The sequence below is a fragment of the Rousettus aegyptiacus genome, unplaced genomic scaffold, assembly GCF_014176215.1.
Source record: "Rousettus aegyptiacus isolate mRouAeg1 unplaced genomic scaffold, mRouAeg1.p scaffold_m13_p_2, whole genome shotgun sequence".
Classification (NCBI taxonomy): domain Eukaryota; kingdom Metazoa; phylum Chordata; class Mammalia; order Chiroptera; family Pteropodidae; genus Rousettus; species Rousettus aegyptiacus.
This window is the reverse complement of record NW_023416295.1, coordinates 108,385,790-108,400,960: the sequence shown is the minus strand read 5'-3', so window position 1 is coordinate 108,400,960 and position 15,171 is coordinate 108,385,790. Positions and strand designations below refer to the sequence as shown.

General features: G+C 31.3%; 1 protein-coding gene across 16 annotated transcripts in view; it reads right to left on the bottom strand.

Annotated features, from left to right (window-relative positions):
* The window catches only part of PPFIA2 (PTPRF interacting protein alpha 2), a 424,261-nt gene that overhangs the window by 3,545 nt on the left and 405,545 nt on the right, over nucleotides 1-15,171 (bottom strand). For all 16 annotated transcript variants that reach the window (XM_036237945.1, XM_036237946.1, XM_036237951.1 and 13 more), the window contains 3 exons: nucleotides 5,297-5,472; nucleotides 4,319-4,387; nucleotides 1,142-1,301 (listed from right to left, as the gene is read on the bottom strand). In XM_036237945.1, the coding sequence (XP_036093838.1) occupies nucleotides 1,142-1,301; nucleotides 4,319-4,387; nucleotides 5,297-5,472 (405 nt within the window). The remainder of the gene's footprint in view (nucleotides 1-1,141; nucleotides 1,302-4,318; nucleotides 4,388-5,296; nucleotides 5,473-15,171) is intronic.

Sequence of the window (15,171 nt, the reverse complement as noted above, 5' to 3'; positions counted from 1 at the left end):
TCAGATGAGAAGGATTTATTCTCCCTGCATAAAGGGATCCTGAACATATTAGCAGACCTTCTTTCTATCAGATATAAGCCACTCATATTTCTTTTCCCTAGACCAAGTTACTAGTGAAAATTTCTTTCAGTGGGACTCAACTGAGCTTTAGCACTGTGTATTTCCCCTTAGATGGAATCTGTAACGAGAGCAGCTCCCCGAGGTGCTTCTGTTTTGGAAACGAAGATTGATCTTAGAGAATTCAATATGGTGGATGTTTTCCCCTCTGAGTACTGAAGAGCTTCTACACTAATTTTAGCTGTGTTAAATGCCTAATGAATTTTACTAAGATGTTCCATAATATTAACAAGTTAGAAAAAAAATGTAGATTATTACAGTTTATATCAGAATGAATTTTAAGGGCCACAATAACAGTAACCTTGGAAAGAAATGACTCTCGGTGATTGTTTTAATTAAAGAGAGTGGGGCTATTTTTTTTTTTTTTAGTGCTTACTAAACAGAAATAACTTTGTCACTACCATTTGTAATTGTCTCTCTTTCAGAATGGCTACTTTCTTTTGTGAAGTATATAAAACAAATCTAATGTCCACAGAAGGAAATACTAATTGTAAAATTACTGTTGGTTTTGTGTTTGTTTAATTCTCTTCTCATGGTTGTGCTTGTTTATTTAAGGCCTTCTGCCTTGGTCAGAGGTGAAAATATCTGATGAGTCTGAGTGTCTAAGGCAAAATATAAAACTTGCAATATTCAAACATGTGGGGTGACCATGGAGTTCATTTACATTTACTAAAGACCCTCAGTCCAAGTCCAACCTCTACCTAAACAAATTATTTACTTTAGGGATAGAAGAGTAAAGAAACACAAATCATGCAGCCGTTTATTATTCTTCCTAGATGTGGACATTAGCCAAAATCCTTTTTAGGATATTATAAATAATTTTTTAAAAATGAATAAAGTGCCATGAATTCATGCATTAGCAGTTTACAAAACTGTCTGATCTGATGAAAGCAAAGTAAACTTCAAGCAGAGCAAACCAACTCAAGAAAACAATTGCAGAAAGCTATGCAAGGTCAGAGAATGATAACCAGCACTTGTTAAACAAGCTTTTCATTTTATAAGCAGAAAGGGAAAACTACTATACCATCCGTTGTCATTTTCCTTGACTGCCCAGATGTTGTGGTTAACCTAAATCCAGCTGGTAATGTTTCTGAGGACCCAGGCATCATGCTAATTCCATGTACTTCACGGGGAGGAAACTGCCTTCTCCAGGTGGACCCACGCCTGAAATTCTTGTCATCACTCTGCCAGTACAGAGATAGAAAATTGTAACATTGATTATTTACATTCACTCTATATAGCATACATACAGAATACCATGCTTTATTCTAAGAGTTCTAGTAATTCCAAAATGAAAATGCAGGAAGTTCGAAACCAGTGTTTTTATAAAAAAAGGTTTTCTATCATTTCAAATCTGTCATCTATAAAAGTAAACATCTTCGAAAACCTAAAATAAAACCCCTAAGTTTTTCCAAATAGTATATATTAGGTATACTTGTTGCACTTTATACAGACTGGTTTTATGGTATAAGATGACATATTTAGTGGGATAAGTGTTGAAGCATACTCGAATAACTATTTTGTGAATTTTGCTTTTATGTATACAAGAGATATATGCTATAGGGGAAATCTATATTTGATATAGCCTGCTCATATGGGATACTATAAACTACATTCTGTATGAGAAACTCTAAAATTGTTACAGGTTAGATTTTATCTCATACATAATTAACTTGTAATTTGTTAAAAACCCATGCAGCCTGGACATCATCCTTTTAATAAATATAGGTGCTCTTTAGATGCCACTAAAAGCACAATGTAACTCTGATTGCTGTTTTATAAATATAATTCTGGTTGCTGATTCTGTTATATATTAATGATATAATTTTTTCCATCTCTGTGCATACAAAAAATACCTGCATAGATAGAATTATTTTCTCTAAATTGGTAAGCAGTAATATGTAATTTAGCATTTAATTAGTAGTATTCTTTGTATCTAATTCTAAGGAAAATATTAATCATTCCACATAGCTCTTATCTGCTTATATCACTAAGGTTTTCATCTAGGGAATACTGTCTATTCCTTGAAGTTAGAGTCAAGTATGTGTGGTTGCCCCTATTAGCTCAGATAACTTCATTTTGGCAAAGAGAATAATAGACTGATATTCAGCTCAAATTATCATTGCTACAAATAACACTATAGGGCATTCTTCATCATAGACCATTATCTTAATTAAGTAACATTCGAGGTCAATTTGAGTAAAATAAAATCATTTGTATAATGACATCTCTCCACTGTTCTTTTAGAGTCTTTGCCATCAATAACTAAATTTTGTTTAGATTTTCTAAATATCTTGCAGTTTAAGAAATGTCTGCTACTCCTCTTCTCAACTGTTGGGTTTTACATTGCCCTAGATCTCCAAATGTTAATAAATGCAGAAAAGAAGCTGGATTTCACAATGGTGGCCTCTCCAACTTCTCAAATCTTAGAGACGTTGTTGCATAAACATAAACATTATCCATTTCTACAAAACACTACATTACATTGTAATGTAAGGTATGAGTTATGGGCTCAAAAATAAGCTGATAAGTCAAGAATTTAAATCATGATTTCTTCTGTTCTTTCAACGTAGTGTTACTGCAGAAAGTAATGGGAATTATAAAGCAGCAAAATCACGGGAAAAAATTTCCATGAGATAAGGCCAAAAGTATCCTCCTAAATGAAGTGAAAGTCTATAGAAATACATGAGCATTCCCAAATTATTTCGGTGGAATCTGAAAAGGATCAGCCCCGGGAAGAAGTCCACTCTGGTTCTGGGCAAGTTGCTTAGCTATTTCTGTTCTCACTCGAAAAACAAAAACAAATAAAAAACTAGACAGAAGAGAGTCGAGGGTTTGGATGGTAAAATCATTTGCTGTGTTTTTAATAATAAGACACAGAGGGGGCATATTTTAAAGGCAAATAGTCACATTCTATTTAAATCTTTCTGCTCATTTCTTACTTACAGGAAGCAACACTATAATTCACATAGGCTTGTGTATCTACCGGGACAGCTCCTTCAGATCAATCTGCATTTTAGAATGAAGCAGCAATATGACAGATCTTCAATAATTTTTGTTAAAATTTGTTTTGCAACTTTGAAGCAAGGAGAATATTTTATTCAAAAGTGTGTAGGGTTTATGCAGACTTTTTGATTCAACAATTAAGAATAAGGATTAAAAAGATTATCAAACAAGTTATAAAATTAAAATCCGTTAAATATTAACTGGCTCTTAAAAATATTAATCATTATCCTTAGTGGACAGGAGTATGACCTTATAGGAAGTTAGCTGAGGTCAAGACTGTAGAGCTTATCTGTCTATAACCTCCTCCACAAAGGACAGCTTGGGTTTTATAATACCGAGATCATCTGCCCTGTTCATTTGAATGTGGAATTATTAGCTTGTTTTAGGATTTCTTGGGTTCATTTACAAAACTGTTTTAATCTGCTTTTCTTTATCGCCAAAAAATATCTGCATTTTGCAACATGAAATTATGATTCTCTGTATTTTCCACTTCATACTCAGGTTTCCTTCCTACTTCTTTCAGAAAGACCCTGTAAAAAACTTAGAAGGACAAATGAAGTCTACAGTGTCTATCAATGCAGTTTACTAATGTACCTGAATTTTTTTTTAATCTCAAGAGGCTACTTACATATTTATAATTTTCCAATTCTTTAAACATGCATGTATTAGGTATAGGAATTCTTACATTCATTATAGCTTTCAAATCCCATGACTGTTAAGCTGTTATTCATATATTTTTAAGGAAAACCCAATATTGATATCTAAAATAATAAAAAGCTTCCTATTTATTAAAAGCAAGTTTTATCTTCATTGTAATATCCTAAAATTTCCTGTGAAGATACAGATACTTATGAAATAAGCACATTCCTTATTAAAAAGCTGAATTTATCGGGATTAGTGTTATTGCTTATAATTTAAAAAAATGTTGCTCAGCATTTTGTATTCACAGTTCATGAAAAGTCTTTTTTGAATTACTTTTTAGTGTTTCCAACTGCTGATGTGATAATGTTTATGAATTCATAAAGTTATTTCAAAAATCAAATGAGTAATAAAATTTAATATTTAAGAACAATCCGGGGGAAAATTCTAGTCTATCAGTAGAGCAAGCATCTGATTAAATTTTGAGCACTATTGCTTGAATGTCATTTTACTTGTTCTTTGCAAAGATTCCTTTGAATGATAGACAAGGACCTACTTCATCCAGTCGTCGTTCAGTTCCCAGAGCCAGGAGGTTATTGTATTCCCTTTCGAGAATCTGCCTCGCCTGTTGACATCAAATAACAGTTACCATCACTAGTCACATTTAATTAAAAAAGAAAGTTGAGATTACATTTATCTGAGAAAGCATTAAAAATCCTGTTTTATTTATTGAGTCTTAAGTTTTTAGTCTTCCATCTGTACAAGCCATTGTAAATTTTAGCTGTAAATAAATATAAGGTAGGGAAATTCCTTTTTATCTGTGGACAACAAAGAAATAGCCTCATGCAAATGTCTGAAGTCAAGGGGAGCTTAGGTTTTATAATACCAAGATCATCTGCCCTGTCCATTTGAATGTAGAATTACTGACCTTGCTTTAAACTTTGAAATACATAACAACAAAATAAGAAGTGAAGTTAGACTGCCAAATTTGGATCAAGTCTATGCAGGTAGTTCTCAAACCTGGTCAATGATTACCTTTTGGGAAAACTTTAGATAATTAGGATTCTTGTGCCCTTTCTCTTGATACCTGATTTCTTAGGCCTGTGATACAGGAGGCAGGATTTATTTTAATTTTTTAAGAACTCTGGTGATTCAGATAATTATCCAGTTTTGGGAATCAGTGGCATCCCCAATGCTATGTGTTTGTATATTCAGACATGTAAATAGAAATGATTGCCTCTCAGAGAAGCAGAAACTGAAGACCATCTGTGAAGGATACTGTTTTGGGGAATCTGGAATTCAGGTGGAAGGTTGGACCACATAACCTCTAACTCCCTTCCTGCTTAATTTTATGATTTTGTTTTGGCTAGAAATCCAATAGCTTGAAATTAAAGCCCCAGTGACACATTTCAAAGGTTGAGCTAACTCTCGTTAGGAATCATGAATACATAGACAACTATTTTTTTGCCCTAAAAGTTTTGTTTATCATTAAATAAACTAGGACACAGTGCAACTACAGCACAAAGGGGCTTGCCTGGGTGTTCTGTGTTGGAATCTGTAGTAATAAAGCTAAGCTGCTGTAGTCAAAGTTCTCATCCAGGGCTATAAGTGAGCCATGCACACCACTCTCAAGAATATTATTTGCATATTCTCGAAGTCCAATTGCTTGGATCCAGCGAATAACTCGATCATTGCTCCACACCAACACATCTAGGAAAAGAGGTGCATTATTTTAGGCTGCGTATTTTACATAATAAACAAAACTTCTGGCTGGAATGAGCTATGGGTGTCCGGCCAGGTCAGCACTTAGGCTGATTTCTTTATCCTCTCCCTAACACATCTGGCCCTGTTGTGTTGCATGTATTTAATGTTCAAATAACTAACCTTTTCTACTTTTAGTCTAGAAAAAAATTGTCATTTTAAGAATGTACTCTTACTGAAGTGAGAGTACTTCTCCGACATAGAACACAACATCTCAAGGTGTTTCTCGTTTTTATTCTAAAGCTCTAGGGATCTGTCTGAAGTTAAATGTTCTTACCACCAGATGGGGACATTTCTTATTTATGTCTGATACACACTAAAGAGCAAAATGAGACTCTAATAAGGGTTTTCATCAGAGTGGTTTTAAAACACTATTTAAATATTGCATTTAGACAAGAAGAAACTTTTTTTCATCTGAAACAATAAATCAGAGACCAGAACAGTAAGATAGAACTAATACTAAATAGTTTGATACTTCCCTATTAATTTGTCAATTCATTTTTTTTTAACCACATATTAATGCAAAAATCAAGCACCCAGTCAAGTCACAAGTTGTTTTTCTTTTTAGGTTGATAAGTAGTATTTTACTGAAGTATGAAACACTTTGAATTTTATTTTCCAAAACTAAAACCATTAGGAAAAAAATATATATGCTTTTTTTTAGACCAAAACATATCAAAGTACATTTTATCATTTTTCCCATTTCTTCCTATTACGAGTTGACAGAATGCTACATAATAACTAGAAAAATAGTCATATGGGTCATAATATTCTATAGAAAAGAGATGAGGAACTTATGGAGAAATTAGAAAAAAATCATTTTTAACCCTATAGAAAGGAAAATGAGACTCATAATTTACTATTACAATAAAAGCAGGGTTTTCTGTTAATTTTTTTCTCCCTGAATGAAATTTATACCTTTTCCAGAAAAAAATATAAAGAATTCTTTGGGAAATATTCTTCAACTTCAACTGCTTATTATCTATCATTTAAATGATCTTCAAAAATCAGGACAGTATTTATTTTTTGTTGAGGGGGAGAATATTTATATATTGTTTTTTGAAAGCATTACTAATCTGTCCTAATGCATTAATTTATAACCACGTTAGCTTTTCTCATGTATAATGTTAAAGCAATAAAGTGATGCTTCCACTTCAAAGAGATCCTTTCTCAGTCACTATCCTCACTGCAACAATAACCAACATAATGGCTATTTTCACCACAGATTATTTTTATCTGATTTAGTTTAGCTTTTTTTTAAAGAAACCATACAATACATACTTTTGTGTCTGTGTCTTTCACTCAATATGCATTTATTTATGATGTGGCAAATAGCAGCACCTTGTTTATTTTTGTAGCTATTTACTATTCCATGTTTTTTGATTAAGCCATCATTTAGCCATTCTACTATTGATGAGCATTTGGGTAAATTCCACTCTGAGTTATTAAGGATAGTGCTGCTTTGATTCTTACAATCTTATGTATGCATTTTGTTCATATATATATATGTATCTATCTATACATATATATATATTTATACACATTTTGTTGTTGAGTAAATAACAAAAAATAGAATTGGTAAGCCATGTTTTATAAATAGATTTAACATTAGCAGACATGCTAAGTAAATTCCGCTTGCACAATTTAAACTCCCGCAGAAGAGTATGAAAATTTGCACCTTAACAAATACTTTATATTTTTTTCACTTGTTTTATTTGCTTGCTTTTAGTTATTATAGTAAATTTGTGTCATTATGAGTTGAATTGTGTCCTCTCAAAATCCATATGTTGAAGTCTGAATCCTCAGTATCTCAGAATGTACCCTTATTTGGACATTTGGTCTTTATAAAAGTAATCAAATTAAACTGAAATTATTAGAACGGGTCCTAACCCAATATGACTGGTTTCTTTCTTAAAAAAGGAAATTTGGAAATAAGATATGCACACAAGGAGAACACCATGTGAAAACAAAAGCTGAAATCTGGGAGATGCTTCTTTAAACCAAGAACAGCAAGAATGCCAAAAAAACGCCAGAAGGTAGGGTGAGGCTTGGAACTGATTCTTTCTCACCGCCCTCAGAAGGACCCAACACTGCTGACACTTTAACCTAGCCTCCAGAATTGTGAGACAGTAAATTTCTGTTTTTAAGATTCCCCATTTTTGGTACTTTGTCACAGAAGCCCTAGCAAACTGTACATGTGGTTTTCTCATCACAGTGTTGATCTGTAACTCCCTGATATCTACGTGTTAAGCAATTTTGTATGTATCTATTGGCCATTTGGAAGTCCTCTTTTATAAAATTCCTATGAGTGTCTTTTGCTCATTTTTTAAATGTCCATCCTTTTCTTATTTATTTTTTTAGAGTTCTATAGATATTCTAGATATGATTCCTCTGTTAGAGATATATTGCAAATAGCTTTTCCAACTCTGAAATTCCCTTTCACTCTCTTAATTATGTCTTTGGGTGACTATAGTTCTTGATTTAATAAATTTCAGTTTATCAGTTTTCCTTTAGGGTTAATGCTTTTTTCGTGTCATTTCAAAAGAATGAGAAGCTATTTCTCTGTAACTTTTAGAAGCCAAATTTAGTTTTCATTTCATTTTATTTTTTACTTTCACATTGAAATCTACATTCCACTTTGAATTAATGTCGTACATCAGGAGGCAAGGTCAATGCTCCTTAAATAAAAAAGTAAATTTTATTAATCTATTCCACCAAGATCATTATGTCTCATTTACCAAAGATTTATAGTAATTATTGATATAGTGGTCTAAGTCCTCAAATTAATTAATTAATTCATTAATTAATTTTTACGCACAATTGTCTTGGCTATTTTTGGCCTTTGAATCTCAATACATATTTTGAAATCTGATATAGTTAATTTACAACTACCCTCCCCTACCCAACTGGGTTTTTGATTAAGACTTCATTGAATCTATAGATCCATTTTAAGATTTAATTTCTCTCAAAAATTTGTTTGAATTTTATATATAGGACTCTCATAGATCTTTCATTTTATTTAATATTTGATTGTCCTATTATATTTGTTGTTAATATCTTGTATACTAGACATACAGTTAATTTTTCTACTAAAATTTTATAGTAGACATTATTTTTTAGAGTATTTTTTAGTTCGTAGCAAAGTTGAACAAAATGTAAAAAGTTCCTTTATACCCCTAGCTCCATTATATGCAAGGCCTCCCCCACTATAAAAATCCCTAAACGTACTGGGACATTTGTTACAATCAATGAATCTGCATTGACACAAAGTCCATAATTAACATTGGGATTCACTGGGTTTTGATAAATGTATGACATGGGTTCATCAGAGTATCAACAAAATAGTTTCCCTGCCCCAAAAATCATCCTGGGAGATGTCTATTTATTCCTCCCTCTCTCCCAACTGTAGGCAATCACTGATCTCTTTATTGTCGCCACAGTTTTACCTTTTCCAGAAAACCATATAGTTGGAATCATATAATGTAGACTTTTCATAGTGGTTTATTTCAGTTAATAATATGCATTTAAGGTAACTCCGTGTCTTTTCATGGCTTGATAGAGCATTTTTTAAAGCTATACTGAATTTTTATCTATAGACCTTGCTAAATTCACATATTAATTCAAATGACATATCATTAGATCATTTAGATTTTCCATAAATCCTTTCTAATCCTCACATCTTTTAAAATTTTTTTCTTTTCTTATTGCACTGATTAGAACTGCTACTTCAATCTTGAATAAAAGTGGTGGTAAAGTACTCAATATTATACCATTAAGTCAGATGTTTATGTGTTTTTAGTAGTTACTCATTATCTAATTAAGAAAATCTCTTTCTGAAGGAATTGAATTTTAATAAATTAACTTTCTTAATTTGCGAAAATCTTGATTTTTCTTTATGCTGTTAATTTAGCCAATTACATTGATGGAATTAACCCTGAAATTCCTAAAAATGAACAATTTTTGTCATGATGTATTATTCTTTTACCTATTCCTATATTCTGTTTGTCTGAAATTATTCTTTTTTAATGTCCTTATTAGTAATTGCTATCAATTATGTTGGTCTCATAAAATAAAGGTAGAAGTATTTTCTCTTTTTCTAATCTTTGAAAGACTATGTAAGAATTTGTGTTATTCTCTTCATCAAATATTTTGAAGAATTCAATGATGAAGCTATCTGGACATAATAATTTCTTTATGAGATTTTTAAAAATTGTCGATTCAATTTTTGTAATAGTTATAGAACTATTAAGATTTTTCTCTTAAGTAACCTGTGTTTTTGCTAGAAATTTGTCTATTTTTAATTTTTCAAATACTTTGATATTTTTTTTCTACAATCCTCTAACCATTTTAGTATATGATTTTTAGTTATATTGCCTTTTTATTTTTTATATTGGTCATTTGTACTTTTTCTCTTTTTTCCTTAACTTTGGCAGGAGACTGTCAATTTTATTAGTCTTTTCAAAGAACTAGCTTTGGTATTGTTCATTTGCTCCATTCTGCTTGTTTTGTATTACAATAACTTCTGTTCTTATTTTTATAATTTCCTTCTATTTTATTGAATTTAATTTTAGTTCTTTTTATAACTTCCTGAGATGAATACATAAGTAATTAATGTGTAGCCTCTTTTTTAATTAATATAGTTGGGGCTATCATAGCTTTAATTGTAGCTTACAAGTTTTGATATGTCATTTTCATGATCATTCAGTCAAAATATTCCTCAATTTCTCAGTGATTTCTTCTTTGATTCATGGGTTTTTTAGAAGTGTATTGTTTAATAAACAAATACTTAGAGATTTTCAAATATTTTTTATCCCTGCATTTTAGTTTAATTTCAATATGTACATATAGAGAAATAAATCTGTATATTTTGGAATTTGCAATATGTCTCAGTGTCATAGTCAATTGTGGTAAATAGTATATGTGTCCTTGAAAAGAATATGTATGCTTCAGTGTTGGATGGAATAGTTTAAAAATGTCATTTAGGTTCAAGTTTTTAGTCATCATTTTCAAGTCTCCTATATCTTCATTAATTTATTTTATCTACTTGTCTCATCAATTTCTGAGATTTTTAGTATCTCTCACTATGATTGTGAAAATATGTACTTCCATGTTTAGATGTCTGTTTTATCTCTTCATATTTTAAGTCTCTATATTAGATATGTTCAAATTTACCATATCTTCACTTTTATTATAAAATATGAATTTTATTTTTAGTTAAGTTTCATGCTTTAATGTCTATGTTCTGATATTAGAAAAAATATAAAAACACAGCAGCTTGCTTTAGTGTTTATGTCCTCAATTTCCAACTTTTTAATATCCCTATATTTATGGCTGTAAACAACGTATAATAATTTTTATTCTTTCATCTTTCTTTTAGTTGAATTAGTCCATTTCCATTTAACATTATTACTAAGATATTTGAGTTTAAATCTACTATTTGTCTTACCTGTTTTTGTTCCTTTTCTATCTTTTCTTGCCTTTTTAAAAATTATTTTATTGTACCACTCTATTAGTTTTTTATTTATACATTTTATATTATTCTCATAGCAGTCACAGTTAAAGGTTATAACACGTATCTTTGACTTGCTATAATTTATTGCAAATTAGTACATTTTCATTCCTAGATAATGCAAGAACTTCAAACGATTTAATTTAATTTACTCCCTTCTTGCATTATAGTTTTTATATATTTTAATTCTATGTGAAATTTAAAGCCCACAGATATTACTATTATTGTTTTTATTATTATTAAATTTTCCCATACTGTCCTCTTGTTCTCATATTGTAAGCGTTTTAAACATTTCTGTTTGATCATTTTCTTTCTGCATGAATAACTCATTCTAATATTTCTTTGTCTTTGGATTTTCTGGTAAGGTAACGTCTCAGACTTTGTCTGAAAATGTATTTTTTTTTTTAAATTAAGTTTAGTGGGGTAACATTGGTTAACACAATTATATAAATTTTCAGGTGTACATTATGATTTGACATCTGTATATTCTACTGTGTGTTTACCATCCAAAGTCCAGTTTCTTTTAGTTACTACATGTTTGATCCCCTTAACCTACTTCGCCCTCTCCCTACTCCCTTATATTTCTATATTTGATCCCCTTTACCTTATCTACCTCCCCCTCTTTCCCCATCCCCCTACCCTCTGGTAACTGCTAGCCTATAGTCCGTGTCCATGAGTCTCTATTTATTTGTCCTTTTTGATAAGGGCCTAATATCTAAAACATACAAATAACTCACACAACTCAATAACTACAAAAACAAACAAACAATCCAATCACAAAATAGGCTGAGGACATGAACAGACACTTCTCCCTAGAGGACATACAAATGGCCAACAAATATATGAAAAGGCTCAATATCTCTAGCTGTTAGGGAAATGCAAATCAAAACCACAATGAGATACTATCTCATACTTGTTAGAATAGCTATAATCAACAAGACATATAATAACAAATGTTGAGAGGATGTGGAGAAAAAGGAACCCTCATACACTGCTGGTGGGACTGCAATTTTGTCCAGCCACTATGGGAAACAGTATGGAGGTTCCTTGAAAAACTGAGAATTGATCTAGCATATGATCCAGCAATCCTTCTACTGGGTATTTACCCCAAAGCCTTAAGAAAATGTATTAATTTTGCTTTTAATATTGATGAACATACAGTTATACACTTTTAGGTAAGAAGGTTTCAAGCAACATTTTAAGGATGCCATTTCATTTTCCGCTGGCATTATTTTAGTTATGAAGAAAGATTTCTCATGCTGCTCTTTTGAAAGTATTACAGTATTACAGTATTATAAAGTATTGCTCTGGCAGATCATAAGGTTTTTTTTTTTGGGGGGGGGTTCTTTTTTGGGTTATGGTTTTCAGCAGCTTTACTAGAATGTGTCTAAATGTTTTCCCCTGCTCACCCCCATTCTTTTAAATCTTGCTTGGCATGCATGAAATATCTTGAATTGCTGCTTGTTTTCATTCATTTGTTGTTGCATTTTTTCTCTCTAAATCTCCACTAGTGTCTTTGCAAATATTTTTTTTCCTCCCTCACTCTCTCTTACCTCTCTTACTCGGATTCCAGTTACACCTATATTAGACTCCTTGCTACATCTGACATGTCTCTAATAATCTATTTTATATCATTCATCTTTTTGTTTTAGTGTTTCAGGCCAAGTATTTTCAAGTGATCTGTCTTTTATTTCACTAAACTTCTCTTTTACTGTTAAACCACCTGTTGAATTCTTAATTTCAATTTTAAACTTTTTGCTTCATCAAATTTCCATTTCATCATTTCTTAACATATTGATTCTAGCCATATATATATATATATATATATAGATATATATACTCATTTTGTCACTTATTTTCTTAGCACATTAATCACAATTGTTTTAAAGTCCATGTCTGAAAAAAAAAATGATTCAGGTCCACCTGTGTGTATGTTACTATTTTTTTTCTTGGTTTTATTATCTTGCCCCAATACTTTACACGTCTAATATGTATATATATATATATATATATATATATATATATATATATTTTATTGAATCACAGAATTTATGATTGAAAATGTTTTGAGAGGAAAGTTGTATAAAATGTCAGATTTACTTATTTTCTTTTTCTCTGGGATCTTGGTTCCTCAAGGCATGGCAGCTTTGGTACCTCTAAATAATAATTTTCCCTCCCTGCTCTGTGAGATAGGTAAAAGCAGCAAAGAACAACAGGCTTACCTCAACACATGTCTCTTTTTTTTCCAGGATCCTAGTCTTTTAAGTCATATGTATCTGTCTTCAAACATCTGTTTATTTATTTATCTAGTCTTTTATTTGTTCTTGTTGAAGATTGGTCTGATTTAATGTACTCCATTATTGTCAGAATTAGTTTGTACTCTTTTGTCTCTGCCAATCCACAGTGATGGTAAAGCATTTGTATATTAATCCAGAAGCTACATCTGCCTCACAGCTCTCTACTTAACTCTTATTGTGGCTTGAACAACCTTATTTCAAAAGAAAGGTTCTAAGTCTCTCTTTGGACTTAGTTAATGAGGAACATGTGAGAAAAGACTCAAAATGCTTATTTCCTATGGTCTTATCACTATGTCCTGCTCCAGTTAAAGAAGAATAAATTTCTTTAGCTAGTGAGACAGTTATTGTCTTCCTCAGTTTTGGCTTTGTCTTTCCCCTTGTCTTCAGCAAAGCAAAGAACTTCCTAAACGATCTTTACTATATGTGGAAATTTTATACTATATATATTTTCCTGGTCTCCATGGGTCAATCCTGAAATGTATCTTTCCCTCCAAGTTTTAATTGGTTTATTCCATTGAGGTTTTAGACCTCAGAAACTAGATGTAAGTTGGTTAGTATTATATTTTGGTTATATTAATCAGCTGATGTTGATAGCGACTAGTTCTAACTTGGTTATAGCATACTTGAACTTCAAAAGTTGGTCAGGTATGTATGGCTAACAGAAATAGTTATTCAACTGTTTTCACTAAAAGTAACGAATAAAAAAAAACTAATGAAATAATAGTTTTCTAAAAAAAACCCAAAAAACAAAAACCCAAACTATCCAGTTTTCTTTGTGATAAATGGATTTGTGAACAAATAGTATTTGTTCTTTTCTAGAGCTGGATTTATATTTTGATAATCTAAGACATTGTGTAGCCACCATACTTCTACAAATACATTTCCATCAATAATTACATTGCCACACCTGTAGTTAAGAGTCATCAAATATATAATATAAAATAATCCATTCATTTAGAGGGTGAAGAGAAATAAGGTATTAATCCAGATTTTTCTTTTGTAGAACAGCAAAATAACTTTTTTTTTCATTTTGTAAATCAGATCCCTTTCTATATATAATTCTGTTTCTAAGCAAAATTTATGCCCTGACTTTAAAGCTTTGTAGTGATCCCCTTGACCTAAACAATAAACGGCTAGAGATCAGTGTTGACTACTTCCTAGTAACAAATTAAATGTTAGTATATTCTTGATATTTACATAGTCTCTTTACTTCGGAAAGCTGTTTTTTTAAGGTTAAGGTTAATTAACACTTCAGATAATAACAGAGACCCTTATTCACAGTCAAGAGTTATTCCTGTAAATGTCATCAGATCAGTTATAAGAAATAGGGACTATTTATGATTTCACTCACAGCTACTCATCATATAGAGCTGTGTTTAATCATAGTGAATCATAGCAGTCTTTTTTCTCAGGGCTACTGTCTAACCAGCAACTGTCAAATACTAATATTATATTTGATGTAGGGCCAAATGGGTAATTCCTCTCCTTTATATCTATATCTGAAGCATTCCATGTGGCAAAACCAAGCATAATAAAAACTAATTGAAAAAAATACTTCAGAAAGAAAACTAGAAAGTAGTATCTGATGTGTAAAATCTTTGTGTGCGAAAACATCCACATCCTTTGTTAAGTCAAGCACAGACCTCCTTCTGGGGTCTTTCTTTGGCTAGTTAACTCCCAGATTTCACTTTAACTGAACAACAATAACTGAGAAGAACTTGTAATTTTCTGGGGTCCCTAAATAAAGTAAAATTAAACAACTCAATTTAATAATGGAAAAACACTTTCTTGCACCTAAGTAATGAGTTGGATGAAGTGTTACAAGAAAGCCATTGTATGTCT